The sequence below is a fragment of the Pipistrellus hanaki genome (assembly GCF_964339955.1).
Source record: "Pipistrellus hanaki genome assembly, chromosome: 3".
In the NCBI taxonomy this organism is placed as follows: Eukaryota; Metazoa; Chordata; class Mammalia; order Chiroptera; family Vespertilionidae; genus Pipistrellus; species Pipistrellus hanaki.
This window is the reverse complement of record NC_140505.1, coordinates 22,767,922-22,783,128: the sequence shown is the minus strand read 5'-3', so window position 1 is coordinate 22,783,128 and position 15,207 is coordinate 22,767,922. Positions and strand designations below refer to the sequence as shown.

At 46.8% G+C, this 15,207-nt stretch overlaps 1 protein-coding gene and 1 pseudogene across 9 annotated transcripts in view; both read left to right on the top strand.

The window, feature by feature from the left end:
* Window positions 1-15,207, top strand: part of ANK1 (ankyrin 1) — a 211,195-nt gene that overhangs the window by 174,764 nt on the left and 21,224 nt on the right. For all 8 annotated transcript variants that reach the window (XM_084879775.1, XM_084879771.1, XM_084879777.1 and 5 more), the window contains 4 exons: window positions 1,225-1,303; window positions 1,605-1,679; window positions 3,040-3,171; window positions 3,978-4,124. In XM_084879775.1, the coding sequence (XP_084735901.1) occupies window positions 1,225-1,303; window positions 1,605-1,679; window positions 3,040-3,171; window positions 3,978-4,124 (433 nt within the window). The remainder of the gene's footprint in view (window positions 1-1,224; window positions 1,304-1,604; window positions 1,680-3,039; window positions 3,172-3,977; window positions 4,125-15,207) is intronic.
* On the top strand, window positions 7,002-13,613 carry LOC311620417 (large ribosomal subunit protein eL29-like; annotated as a pseudogene). Its single transcript has one exon. The product of its transcript is annotated as a large ribosomal subunit protein eL29-like (transcript).

The following is a 15,207-nucleotide window of genomic DNA, read 5'->3' as shown; positions in this document are numbered from 1 at the left end:
CTAGTATGTCCCTTCGAGGGGGTTCGAAAGAACCTGAGAAACATCTACCCCGGGACCCCTCGTCTGAGGCCTCTGAGGCGTAAACTGGGCATTGGGTTGCTCAAGGTCACCCAGCCATTTGATAGCTTTTTTTTTTACCCTTTTTTTGGAGTGCTTCCCCCCAGGGTGGCAGGCCCTCAGAGAAGGGGTCCTGGAGTCTCAGCCAGTGCCAACACTCAGGTTTTTGAACTCAGCAAAGGCGTCGTGACCAAGTATGGCCACTCATTGGTATCCGTAGGAGTATCAGCATCAGCACACATCACAGGGACTTGGGAGTGATCATATGTCCCCGTGTTTTTGTTGGTGTTGTTTTAATAATCAGCCTTCCCTGCCAAAAGAGAAAAGCAGCCAGGTTACATTTGTGCACCTGTGGCTCAGATTTTCTTTCCTGTCTGGGGGCCTGGGGGAGCCAACTTCTTTTTCAAAATAGAATTCCTGCATCCTTGAGCAAGCACCTGGGTGCCTTTCCATGGCATTAGGCCTTAGACCAGTGTCACAAATGAGTCTTTTGAGCAGAAAGGAACTCAGAAATTTTTTTTTTTTTTTTTTTTTTTTTTAGTTCAAACCCTAGCTTCACCATTTATTAGCTGAGTGAGCTTGCACAAGTTGTTTAGCCTGTCTGTTCCTCAGTTTCCTCATTGATGGCCTGGGAGTAATAATAGTATCCACCTTGTAGGTCATTGTGAGGATTATACAGGGCCTGGAACATGATAAGGGCCTCATGGGTTTGTAATTATTATTATTATTTTAAATGTATTTTTTTTATTGAATTTTTAAAGAGGAAGGAAGGGAGAGGGGTAGAGCGATAGAAACATCAATGAGAAACTTCATCGATTGGCTGCCCCCTGCACACCCCTACTTGGGATCAAGCCCACAACCTGGGCATATGCCCTGGTGGGGAATCGAACTGGTGACCTCTTGGTTCCTGGGTCGATGCTCAATCACGGAGCCACATCAGGCAGGCCTTATTACTACTACTGTTATTATTATCACTACTACTGTCGTCATTAAAGTATGTGAGGATTAGCAACTCCCTCTCACCCCCACACTTCTACTCCTTGTGTCAGGCTCCAAAGAAGTGGAGCCTTCCTGTTCTCCGCCCCACAGCTTATAGCTCGAATCCCCTTCTCCAAGCAGGGGAGGGCCTGAAACCCACAGCACTTTTTCCTTGTCGTCCTTCTGCAGGGGAGCGGAGCTGACGACAGGAGACGGACTTTGACACCGCTGGCCCTGCGATACAGCATTCTCAGCGAGTCCACACTGGGTATACACCTCCCTGACATGCTATTGTGCCCGCTCCCTTTTCCAAGGAGGTTGTGAGTGAGCCCACGCCTCTCACCCTCACAGCAGCTCTCTGCTGAGAGGATGGACGCAGTGTTTCATAAACGCAGCAGGTGGAGCCTCTGGCCTGGGTCTCCTCCCCCTGACCCTCACAGGGTTCTCAATTAATCTGGTGCACACTGGGGTTCACACCTGACCTGAGCGTCATCTGAGGTCATTGACTCACCCAGGTCGGTTCTGTGTCCTGCCGAGGCTACTCAATGAAATCCCGTGCTTCTCCCCAGGTTTTCTCAGTGGGACGGACCGAGCGGACATGAAGATGGCCCTTATATCCGAACACCTTGGTCTCAGCTGGGCAGGTGAGCCATGGAGTTTGAGGTAGAAAAAGCACTTTGCCTGTGTATACCTCCCTCTAATGAGCACCCGGTGAAAGCACTTCTAGACCCTCTTTTTACTCTCCATTGTGCTGTGACTGTCTTAGACAGGCCTGTTGCCCAAGCAGCACCTTTGGGGCTTCCTCTCTCTCTCCCATTTCCATCTGGATTTCCTTTGTAAGAAAGAATACAAGGTTTGACCTTACAAGAGACCTTAGACTTGGTCTGGTTAACCTCATTTTATAGGTGGGAAAACTGAGCTCCCACTGAATGGAGTGGCTTTCATTGTGTAGCTGGTTAGTGACAGAGCCCAGAAGAGCCAGCAAACAAATAGCAAACACTCAGGCAAAAGCTAGGCCACCTGGCGGCCTGCCCGCCACCCCTACCCACTTCCCATTGCCTTTCCTCCAGGTTGGTGTTGCTGAGGGGAAAGGAGGATTCAAGGCTAAACCTCAACATTTTTTTATTTACAATCCCCGGCCGTCACTGAAATCTACCACACGTCTTGTCAACAATAAGGGTGGGCCACATTTGAAGTGAAGAGGGAGCAAAATAAAGTGAAAGCTGGAATTCCAGGCCCTATGACTGAATTCTCCCCCGTCTCTTGGTGAGAATTTATATGAATAGGCCCCACAGTCCCCCTGCAGGAGAGCTCCAGACAGGCTCAGAGACCTAAGCAAGAACTTGCTGAAGGGCAGGTGACAAAGGTTCCCAACAGGAATTCTGAGACTTCTTTCTTTAAGCCAAAAAAAAAGAAAAAAAAAAAAAAGAATGTTGACTGCTGCTTCTTAAGGGGTGTGTGTGTGTGTGTGTGTTTTACAGGCACCTTCTGATTCTCACTGTAACTTTCCCTCTGGTCTTTCTCATCCTTGAAATTAGATTCTGATGCTGTTCTCCCTTCTAAAGCACCTGTGAGACATGACAATAAAAATAACGGGAGGGAAAATAGGCAAACAGTCTGTGTTATTGCCTTGCTTTTAGAGGGGAGCTTGTATTTTCACTTAAAATGTAAATAACGCCTTTCCCTGAAGAAACGTAACTACAGAAATGCATTGCCATTCTAATGGCTTCTTTGTGGGGTGTAAGTGGCCTCCTGGTGCAGGACAGACAGCCCTGGAGTGGGCGTCTGCAGGCTGGGCCCTCCTCCTGGCTCCGCACCAGCTTCTGTGACCTTGGGTAAGTTGCTTACCTTTCTGAGAGGCTGCCTGGTCAGCTTAGGTTTCCCTCGGTGTTTCTTGGTAAGAAGGAATATCCAGTTCAAAGGTGCTCCCGGCCCGATGCCCAGCGTGGCCGCTGGAGCCCAGCTCTGGCTTGGCTCACGCTGGGGCTTGTTCTTGGCTTGCAGAGCTGGCCCGGGAGCTGCAGTTCAGTGTGGAAGACATCAACAGGATTCGCGTGGAAAACCCCAACTCGCTGTTGGAGCAGAGCGCCACCTTGTTGAACCTCTGGGTCATCCGCGAAGGCACAAACGCCAAGAGTCAGTACCCTGAGGCCGAGGACGCCTCTCTTCCCCAAAGCCTGTGCCAGGACCTAGTCTTCTCCACATAGCTCTCCTCTCAGAACCCACGTTTCACGTTAGCCTCCGGAACCCATCTGTTTCTGCACTCTGTCCCTCTCACGCACACACCCCTCAGGCTGGCTGGGTCTTCTGGGCAGAAGAGGATGCCAGGGAGCCTTGGCCTCCAGCTCGCCCCCCTCCTCACAGTGGCACCAGGACCCCTAGGTAGCAGCACACGCATAGGGTATGTGACTTCCTGTTGAATTTCTCAAACAACTGAGGGCTTACCGTCCTCTCGGGACAGCGCATGGGTGAGCGAAGCCTGTCCTCCTCCCCCCAGAAGCCTTTTTCCCCCTCCAACCTGGGGGAAGATTTTTTTTCTCACCCTTTTTAGCTCCTCCTCAACCAAATCCCCGTAGTCAAAACCACTAAGAGGCAATGGGGTGTCTCCGTTGGCATCTCACGTCCATTGGCCCTGAGATACAGCCTGCTCAGCCAATCCACAGGACCAAGGATTTCTAACTAGTCTCATGCTCCTTCTCTTGTAGTTTTCTTCTTAAATTCCGGGCTTTGGAATTGGCTACTCTTAGGGGCCGGAATAGATCTCTTCAAGGGCAACGGCATCTTCTCCACAGAGGCCGTTTGCTTGGATTCTCACCAAGAGGAATGCCCCCCCCCCCCATCTCCCGTGTCCCCCTCCCGGTGTTCAGAGCCCCGTGGCATTCTGCACCGCCCTGCACTCATCAGCGCTCCCTCGCAAGCCCTTCTTTCCTTCTCCCCGGCAGTGGAAAACCTATACGCCGCCCTGCGGAACATCGACCGGAGCGAGATCGTGAACATGCTGGAAGGCTCCGGCAGGCAGAGCCGCAACCTGAAGCCGGAGCGGCGGCACGCGGAGCGGGACTACTCCTCCTCGCCCTCCCAGATGAATGGTGAGTGTCCCCTGTGAGGAGGTGGGGCTGGGCCACGCCGGCCGCCCTGCCTCCGGCCGGAGACTCTTCAGGAAGCCACCATCTCTCCCGGGGGTGGGAGGCCTGTCTCCACAACTCCCTGCCCAGGGCAGTGAGGAAAAGGTGAACGAGAGAGACAGGCCTGCCCCTCTCTGCAGAGAGGTCCCCTGAGGCTACCCCAGCAAAAGGCTGCCACGGGGACCGGGCGTCGTGGTGGGAGAGTTTGGGGCGGCTGCTGGACTCCTGCCCCTGCAGGCCTGGGCGCTCTCTGGGCATCCGTGTCCCCGTGTGCAAAACAGTCAGTCGCTGAGGAGCAAAGGGCATGGAGCTGCTGGCCCAGGAGCTGGGTGCTACTTTAAAATAATCTTTTTATTATTATTATTATTATTATTATTATTATTATTACTATTGATTTTTTTACAGAGAGGAAGAGAGAGAGATAGAAAGTTAGAAACATCAATGAGGGAGAACCATCGACCAGCTGCCTCTTGCACACCCCCTACTGGGGGATGTGCCCGCAACTAAGGTACATGTCCTTGACCGGAATCGAACCTGGGACCCTTCAGTCCGCAGACCGACGCTCTATCCACTGAGCCAAATGGGTTTCGGCTGGGTGCTACTTTAAAAGTCCCATCACAGCCCCTCCCCTCCCCCGTGAGGCTAAGCAGACTACTTTACTTTGAGTCCAATGTCTCCTTTTCTCTCTCTCCCTTTTTCCTCACCCTGCCTGTTTCCCCCTCACTCATTGCGATGTGGTTCAGCATGCACAGGAGCCCCCAGTGTGACCAAAGGCCCCTGGGGGGTTGACCTTTGCCCTCAGCACTCCTACTGCTGTCTCTTGAGGCCCACTTTCCTTTCAGCAGCCATGGAAGGAGCCAGCGCATGAAGGACGGGCCAGAGGCTCCCGCGCCCGGCCCTTCGGCCGCCCTCCTCTAGCCGCGGGCACAGAGGCAGAGCAGAGACCTGTCTGTGGTGGGAGCAGGGGGCCGGGGTCTAGTCCCTCTTCCCTCCTGACTCCGGGTGCGGCTGTCATCGTCTCTCCTTTACCATCAGCAATTGGGGTAGATCCCTCAGGCTCCTTACAGACCCTGAAAAACAGTGTTTCACTTTGTGAACTATCATCCTCCGGTGCCTGATGTTACCCTGGAGAGCTGCTCTGCGCTCTTTCTGCTCCCCGAGCTCCTAGTTCAATGCTCGCCCCCCCAGCCACTCACACGTGTGCTCCTGTGCGGGCACCAGTGGCGCTGGGCATGGTCCTGAGTGGGTAAGTCCTGGGCCGGGCTGGGCACAGGGCCTCCTGCCGGGTGGAGCTGGCTCAGGCCGAGCGCCTCCTCACACCTTCCTCTCACCGTGTCCTGTGTCTCCCGGAACATGCCATCCAGCGCCCCTGGGTGCAGGGCTCATCGTCTGTTGATCATGTCCTGTCGCCTCTCTCTTCTGCCTCTGACCTCGTTGGACCTGTAGTCCACTCATCCTCTCCCACCGCCTGTCTCCAATGTCTCTCCGCCTCGGCCAGGGGTTCGGGGTCGTCCGCCTCCGCACATGCATGTCACAGGGGACTCCTGCGTGCCAGGGCATGTGCGTGTGCAGGGCTTGCCTCTGGCTCCAGGTGGAGGCTGCAAGCTGTGCACCGCTCACGCCTCACATCTGCGAAAAGGGCTCTAAGGCAGTAGCCCGCCTCGGTGTGCCTCGGGGGACCGGGCTGGAGTGGGGCAGGGCTGCTAGGTAGACCCGTGGGCTTTCACACAGGAAAGGGAGGGTGTGTGGGAATGCTGCCAGCTCTGGGAAATCCAGCTGACAGCGTGCTTCTTGTCTGTGTGATAACGCATCCCTTGGTTGGTTTTCTTAACATCCCAGGCTTTTTAGTGAAGTCAGATCAGCAAGTGTTTGTTTTCTTGTGCCCCAGTTATGTACCTACAGGACCATGGGCCCATAGAACTACTAAAAAAAAGGCATTACAACAATTAAAAGTCTGTTAAGAGGGTAGGCCCCATGTTAAGTGTTCTTACCTCAATAAAAAAAATTTTTAAAGAGTTACGACCAGACATTTATGAGCTCCTCATGTTGGCCATTATCTGTAGGCCTCCCAGCCCCTGTCAGGCCTAGAGGCTCAAACACCTAAACAGAGCTCTCAGTCCCTGTGGGACTGGGTCCCCAGAGGAAGGTCTCTGTTTCAGTTGGCAGCTCATCTGGCAAATATTTTCATGTGCCAGGTGCTCTTCTAGGCAGGGAAGATAGATCAGTTCTCAAACAGCCCTCTCCCCCCGACAATAAACAACCCCAAACTCTGCCTTCTCCTGTTTGGAGAGTCCAATAGGAACTGGTATTACCATTATTATGTCAGTGGATTGTATCATGTGCTGACAGGTTACAGTAAGTGGTGTGGAATAAGATGGACCCCGGGAAGGGGGGTGGGAGTGCTAGGGTAAATGAATGGTGGGAGTGGGAGCATTGGAACAAAGCCTAGGAGGCGAGGGCATGAGCCAGGGGGCATGGGGAAAGGCACCAGACAAGCTCCCATTCAGAGGCCCTGAGTGGGAGGCCGGTGTGCTCACAGGGCAGCGAGGGGCCACAGGGGCTGGGCAGAGAGAGGGAGGAAGAGAGGAGTGAGCAGAGACCAGAGGGCCATAGGGGGCCAGCTCTTACAGACTATCCTCGGGATATTGGGCTTTACTTGGAGGGAGGTGGAGGGCTATGGGAGGCTTTGGAGCAAAAGAGTAACATAACTTAAGTTGTTGCAGGGGTGGGGGGCGCGGGAGGGGAGTTTGTTTGTTTGTTTGTTTGTTATTAATCCTAACCCAAGGATTTTTTTCCCATTGATTTTTTAGAGAGAGTGGAAGGGAGGGAAGGAGAGGGAGAGAAACATCAATGTGGGAGAGACACAACAATGAGTTGCCTCCTGCACACGCCCTGGGGGCCAGGAATCATTCCTTCAACCCAGGTACATGCCCTTGAGTGAGACTTTTCCGTGCACTGGCCAACGCTCTACCACTAAGCACACCAGCCAGGGCCTAACTTAAGTTTTTAAAGGATCCCTCTCACTGCTTTGTTGATTGTAGACAGCGACAAATTGAATGATTCTGTGCTTCCTCGCTTCTCTGTCCAAACTCATCACCCCTTCCAAACCCCTCCTCCAGCAGGTCTCCTGATAGGCACAGGCTGTGTGCCCTGTGTGCATACCCCCGCCAGGGCCTGACAGACAGGATGGTCCCTTCTGCCTCTCTGGGCACCAGCATTGGCTTTTGTTTCTCTTCCCTACCTTCTTCCCTGTCCCAGGAAGACCACCCCACATCTGGGTGTCCTTCTGGCTTGGAAAGAAGGAGAAGGAAGGGTCAAAGGTAGAAGACTGGGAGACAGCAGCCTCCTGCAGTTTCTCTGGCTTTCTCCCGGGCAGAAGCAGTGATGGCGTGTCCTGAGGCCGGCCCAGCCCTCTGCACAATGCTCACGGTCAAACCTTGCCTCCTTTGTGCTTGACCTCATTTCTCTGCTTGTCTGAGTCTCCTTATGAAGCCATGGGGACTAAGGGCAGGGATTGGTTGCTCCTTGTGTCAGCGGAATAGGAACCTGGGGTCTGTTTTCCTTCCTTCCTGGCTCCTCTTGCCATCTGTACCCGGACTGGCCAGAGCAGAAGGGGGCTGAAGCCAAAAGGCCACTTGCTTCCCCTACACAAGAGGGAGACCACCCAGGCTCTTGGGTGATACCAGTAAATGTGTAGACAAAAATTAACCCTTTGCACTCCACTGTCCCCTCTCAGGGGACATTGGAATTCTAGCATATCACTCGGATGTCCCCTCTCAGGGGACATTGCAGTTTATTAGTGATTACGGGGAATTGAGTTATTTCAATGCACGTTTCCGCCGCAAAGTAGCGTCGAGTAGCTGGTAGCCAATGTCCAAAATGGTTCGGGGTGCAAAGGGTTAACTAAAAGGAGGGGGTGGGGGGAGGTAGCATGTTCCTAACAATAAAACAGATTTCTCCTATGAAAGGAAAAATGGATACCTCGCACCCACACTTGTCAGCTCCATTTGGTTTGATAAATTGAACATATATTAATGTCTACTTATAAATCAAATGTGTTTTCTTTCTATCTATCAACTCTTAACAAATACAACTGCTGAATTTGGCTCCTGTCTGAGGTTAGGTTGTCTGTCCACTCCTCGTCTAGCTTGCTACTGACATTAATAGGATAATCATTACATCCAGATAAGCAGGGACCCACATGATAACCTGAGATGAGGACAGACCTGGGGAGGGACCCCTGGACTGTCCTCTGTCCAAAAGCAGTATGTATGGTTTCCTTTTACTGGGTTCCCCCAACAAGCAACCCAAAGGAGAGGCCTCTAGACTGAAGGATGTGCTGGTGACTAAGGTATGGCAGCATCGCATGAGACTCCTAGAGAGACAAATACATATGAAATGCAACCCAGAGAACTCAGTCTGGGTGCCACCTGTGAGATGTTCTTTATGAGGTTGTGCTCAGGCCTTAAAGAACATGCTCAGACATAGTAGTAATCCCCACCGGCACTGAGTATGGCCACCTACAGCCTCAGATCCAAGCTTGTGGGGCTGTGGGTGGACCAGTGGGGTCCTCTGAAGTCTGAAAGGGAGCAATGAGGCATAGCCCCTAAATTCTTTTACCAGGGGAGGGTCTCCAGGATAAACACAAGGTGTGAGAGGGTATGCATGAATTAGTTATCTTTACAGACATATTTTCATTTAAATGAAAATATATTAAAGTGAACACCATGGAGTTTTAAGGTGGAAAAGTCACAAAGAATACCCAGGAATGAGCCTTAGGTATTCTGTGGCCAGTAGAGCTATCATCTCCCAGTCTTTATTAAAACTTACTGAGAATCCCAGGAATGACAGAATGTTCATCTGGCCATATTTGAGGGACTGTTTAAGATGCATTTCACATCTGACCAAGATGAGGCACTGAATATACCCTCCTGTTTGAAACAGACCCCAAATGGACAAAATATACGAAGTAAACATTTTCAAGATATCGGACATCTGGCAATAAAGGGCAGTGATCCATGAGACCTGGAAATACACGAAGTGAACCGTATTGCTAGTTTCTAGTCATGGCATGGGGAAGAGAAATCCAAGAGGACTTCCTGGATTTAGGAGAAGTTGCTGAGAGTCCAAGGAGATTAGGGCAGCTAGAGGTCCCAAGATATATTACCAGAGAAGAGAAAGCTGCATAGACAGAGAACTCTGGAGATCTGAAGAGGTTGCCTCTGGAAGTTTTGGTTGAGATAATCAGCTATACCCAACAGGCAGACAGATCTCTCACAGGCATTGCATAGGGAATAAAGAAAGGTTCTGTCTCAGAAATGGAGAATAGCAGGCCCTAGGTTGAGCAGTGTTCCATTCCCTGCATAATCAATCTTATAAGTAAAATTTAAAAGGATCAAACTATTTCCAAGTAATCTAACTGCACAAAAAAACAAAGCTCAGGAATATTTATGAGAATATGGAAATATCCTGCACCAAACAAGAAAACAATCACAATGTCTGACATTCAATTAAAGAGGCAAGAAAGCATGACCCATAATGAGGAGAAAAAAGAAAAAAAAATCAATCAAATAGAAAACAATAATAAATATGGAAGATATTAATCCAACTATGTAGATGATCACTTGAGTGTCAATAGTCTAAATGCATCAATTAAATGATGGAGATTGTCAGAGTGGATCAAAAAACACAACTCAATTATTATCTACATGAAACCCACTTTAAATATAAAGACACATACAAATTAAAAGTGAATGGATGATGAAAAATATGCCATGCTAACACTAATTTTTAAAAAGCAGTAATAGTTATATTAATTTCAGACAGAGCAGACTTGGAAACAAGTAAAGTTAGGGATAAAGAAGAGTATTACATAACAATAAAGAGGTCAGTTTCTCCTAGAAGACAAGACAATCCATAATGTATATGCATCTAAAAACAGCATCAAACTGTCCAAGGCAAGTACTGATGGAACTGCCGGGGGAATAGATGGATCCTCTATCCTGGTTGGAGACTTAAGCACCCTTCTATCAGAAATGGACAGATCCAGCAGACAGAAAATCAGGACATAGGTGAACTCAACAACACCATCCATCAACTCTACGTAAGTGACATTAATGGACTACTTCACCCAACAACAGCAGAATATACATCCTTCTCAAGCTCACATGGAACATTTGCCAAGATAGCTGCCTTCCGGGCCATACAATACACCTTAAGAAATTTAAAAGAATAGAGATCATGTAATAAATCAATATAATTCATCACATTAACAAAGTAAAAAAAAAACAACCAGATCATAATCATAATAGATACAGAACAAGGATTTGACAAATCCAACATCCATTCCTGATTAAAAACCAAAAAACCTCTTGGCAAGTAAGAATAGAAAAGAATGTATTCAACCTGATGAAGGGCATCTAAAAGAAATCCCAAAAAACTAAAGCTAACCTTACATTTAATGGTGAATGCTTTTTCTCTAAGTTCTGTTACAAGACAATGACATATACTCTTACTGATTCTGTTCAACATTTATTAGGGGTGCTAGCCAGTACAATAAGGCAAGTGAGAGAAATAAATGACAACCACATTGAAAAGGAAGAAGTAAACCATTTATTCAGACAAGATCACATGTATAAAAAAAAATCTAGTGGAATCTACAAGAAGTGATTAATAAATAAGTTCAATAAGCTTGCAAGATATCAATTGAATTTATATACTAGCAATGAACAATTATAAAATAATATTTACAGTAGCATTGAAAAAATTAAAATACTTGGAGATATATTTGATGAAAGATGTGAAAGACTTACACATTGAAAACTACAAAACATTTCTGAGAGGAATTGAAGAAGGCCTAAATAAAGGTAGAGGTACACCTTGATGGACCAGAAGACTTGATATTGTCAATGCTCTCAAAATGATCTATATATTTGATGCAATCTCAATCAAGATCCCAGTATGTTTTTCCCCACAGAAATTAACAAAGTAGTTCTAAAATTCACATAAAAAGACCTAGAGAATGAACAAAGTGGGAGGAATAAACAAATTTGAACTCACACTATTTGACTCCAAGATTGATTACAATGCTATGGTAATCAGTACAGGGTGCTATTGTCACAAAGATAGATAATCATTTTCTCTTCCAGTCCCTGGGGTTTCGGGAGCTGCGGGCTTCTGCAGAGATGGCCAAGTCCAAGAACCACACCAAGCACAACCAGTCCCTAAAATGGCACAGAAACGGCATCAAGAAACCCCGGTCACAAAGATACGAATCTCTTAAGGGGGTAGACCCCACGTTCCTAAGGAACATGCGCTTTGCCAAGAAGCACAAGAAGAAGGGCCTGAAGAAGACACAAGCCAACAATGCCAAGGCCATGAGTGCATGTGCTGAGGCCATCAAGGCCCTGGTCAAAGCCCAAGGAGCCCAGGCCCAATATCCCAAAGGGCAGCAGCTGCAAACTCAATCGATTTGCCTACATCGCTCACCCTAACCTTGGGAAATGTGCTCGTGCCCGCATTGCCAAGGGTCTCAGGCTCTGCCGGCCAAAGGCCAAGGCCAAGGCATAAACCAAGCCCCAGGCTGTGGGTGTGGCTGCACCTCAGACTCCCAACAGGGCTCAGGCTCCTGCCCCCCAAAGTGCCCAGGCCCCCACGAAGGCTTCATAGTAGAGGCCTCTGTCTGCTGATGTGAACTGGTGGAACCCTTGGGCTGCTGTCTGCATGGAGCTGGTGTTCTCCTATGCTGTTTGGATCTGTTTAAAAAAAAAAAAAAAAGAAAGAAAAAAAAAAAGATAAGATAATCAGTGGAACAGAATAGAGTCCAGAACTAGAACCACATATGTATGAAGGACTGATTTTTACAACAGTGCAAAAGCAATTCAGTAGAGAAAGGAAACTGTTTATAAGTGGTACTGGAACAATTGGATATCCATATGCAAAAATGAACTTGGATTCATACTTTGTACCGTGTACAAAAAACTTGAAATGGATTATAAATTAAGTCTAAAACCTAATATAAAAATTTATTGAAATAAACATAAAACTATAAAACTTTTAGATGAAAACATAACAGAAAACCTTAATGATCTTGGGTAAAACAATGATTTCTTATATAGAACACTGAAAGCACAATCCACAAAAGAACAAGTTGATAATTTGAACTTCATCAAAACGTCTTCTCTTCAATATACCCTGTGAAGAAAATGAAAAGACCAGGCACAGATTAGGAGAAAATAATGGCAAGTCTTATATAGGTCTTGTATCCAGAATATATAAAGAACTTTCAGAACTCACAATAAGAAAACAGACAACCCAAATTTTAGAATGGACAGATACTTAACCCATAAAATGTTCAGATGGCAAATAAGTGCATGGAAAGATCCTCAACGTTAGGGAAATATAAATTAAAAATTACCAGAAGATACCACTACACATAAGAATAAAATGAAAAAGACTGACCATACCAACTGTTGACAAGGATGTGGAGGAACTGGAACTTTCATACACTGCTGGTGGGAATGTAAAATGGGACAATCACTTTGGAAAACATTTTGGTTATTTCTTGAAAAGTTAAACATATGCCATATGACCCTGCCATTCCACTGCTAAGGATTTCCACAAAGAAAAGACAGTGTATGTCCACACAGGCAAGCAGCTTTATTTGTAATAGCCCCGTGTTGGAAACCCCAAATGTCCATTAGCAGGTAAATGGATAAACAAACTGTAGTCTATCCATCCAATGGAATGCAACTTAGCAATAAAAATGCAAAAATCATCAATTCATTAACAATATGGCTTATACCCAACTATCAAGCTGAGTGAAAAGCCAGACAAAATGAGGGCACACTGTATAATTCCATTTATATAAAATTCAAGGAATCCAAACTATAGTAACAGAAAGCAGATCAGTAGTTACCTGGAAATGGAGTGGTGAAAGAAAAGATTACGAAGCATGAGGAAACCTTTCAGAAATGATGGATGTTCCTCTCTTCATTGTGATAATGGTTTCATGGGTGTATACCTATGTCAGAACCTATCAAATCATCTACTTTAAAAATAAGGTTGTTGAGCATCAACCTATGAACCAAGAGGTCATGGTTCAATTCCCAGTCAGGGAACATGCCCACGTTGCAGGCTCAATCAATGCCCAATGTGGGTTATGCAAGAGGCAGCCAATCAGTGATTCTCATCATTGATGTTTCTATCTCTCTCTCCCTCTCCCTTACTCTCTGAAATCAATCAATCAATCAATCAATAAGTAAATAAACACAAAGTGGTGCAAAAGGAGGCTTACAGTTGTTAGTATGCAAAATACAGAGTTCATAAAGCTATTTTAATCATAACCTGCATGTCTTCCTCCATACAAACAACTGTAAGCCTACTTTTGCCCTACCCTGTATGTGCATTTATTGTATGTCGACTGTTCCTCAATAAAGATATCTTTAAAAGATATTAATGGAACCTGGCTGGTTTGATCGTTGGTTAGAGCATTGGCCCTCAGACCAAAGGGGTTTGATTCCTGGTCAAGGGCATGTACCTCAGTTGCAGGTTATATCCCTGGCCCCAACTTGTGCAGGAGGCAACCAAAGTGTCTCTCTCATAAGAATGTGGTGGGGTTTTTTTGTTTGTTTGTTTGTTTTGTTTTGTTTTTTTGTCTCTAACTACTCCCCTCCTACCTCTCTTTCACTTTCTCTAAAAATCAATAGAAAAAAATATCCTCGGTTGAGGATTAAAAAAAAAAAGATATTAATGGCAGATTCTAGTGAAAAGGCCACTCTGACTAACTGTGCCTTAAGCAAGTTGTTGAATCTCTAGTTTCCTAATGTTAATTAGGAAATTAACATTATTTTCCTTGTAGGGTTGTTGAAATAACAATTTAAAATAACATGTTAGATATCTTTTATACAAAATAGATGCTCCAGTAGTAATAAAATATAATAATTCTTTCAAAATAACAAGAAGAAAAGTAATTAGCTGAATCTAAAGTGCCCTGCTTGCATATATCTGAAGAGATTTCTTTGGAGGGTTTGAAGGCCATTGCCCCTGGCTTCCCAATTCCTTTGGTCACAGATTCACATACAATGACTTGCAGTTCATATCGAGGTAAAATTTGACCCACTCATTTCTCTTACTTTGTTCCCATATCTCACCCACATCTCTGCTCCTAGTTTGGTTAGATCTGAAAGGATAGTCCCTTAGTATCTGCCATTGCACAACCCTACCCACCGGCCACCCCACCACCTCATGGTCTCTTTCTCCTCCTACTAATGTTGAGACCTAGAACCACATAGACTTGTAGCAATCAATCAGGAAGAAAACTCTCCTGGGAAGATTAAGAGAAGATGTGTGTCAATCACACAGCATGGTTCTTGGCTCATTGAGATATGTAAATGCTAGCCACTGTGGTTTTACTGAATGTTCCTGCTCCGGTGTCCCCCTCACACACACAGAGAGCTCTGCCATAATCTTTGGAGCCAGTGAATTGCCAATCTGGTCTAGGCATGTGGGTGGAAAAGGTAGACACCATTCCTGCCCTCAAAGAGTGCAGAGTTCATGAGCCACTTAGTGGGGAACATGGCTGGGTTCAAAGAGGGGAAAATCAACATGAATGGAAGTTGTTGGGAAAACATCATGGAAAAGAGAAGAAAGATAAGCTGCTTGTTTGTGTGTGCTATGTGTTTGTAATCCCCAACCCTTTAGCCTGGTGTACAGCTTGTAATTTACCTTAATTAACATGTTTTTGTTGAACAAGTGAATGAGAATAGCTGGATATGGTATTGTCAAAAGGAGAGAAGGGCTGGGGAGCAGCTGAGGCCCAGAGCTGGGAATGAGGAGGGCCCATTTGGCTAAAGAAAGGCCCAGCCCAGGAAAGAGCTTGATACGGGGGATGGGATGGGGGTGTGGGGTGAATGGCAGGATGAAGATCCTGGACATTAGGTTAGAGTATCTAGGAAGGTCGATACTCTGCATGGAGCAGTGCCACCCATACCCAGGTCTTTTCTTTGGCTCTGTTGGGTCTTCAGAAGCTGTAGGCACACATCCGCTC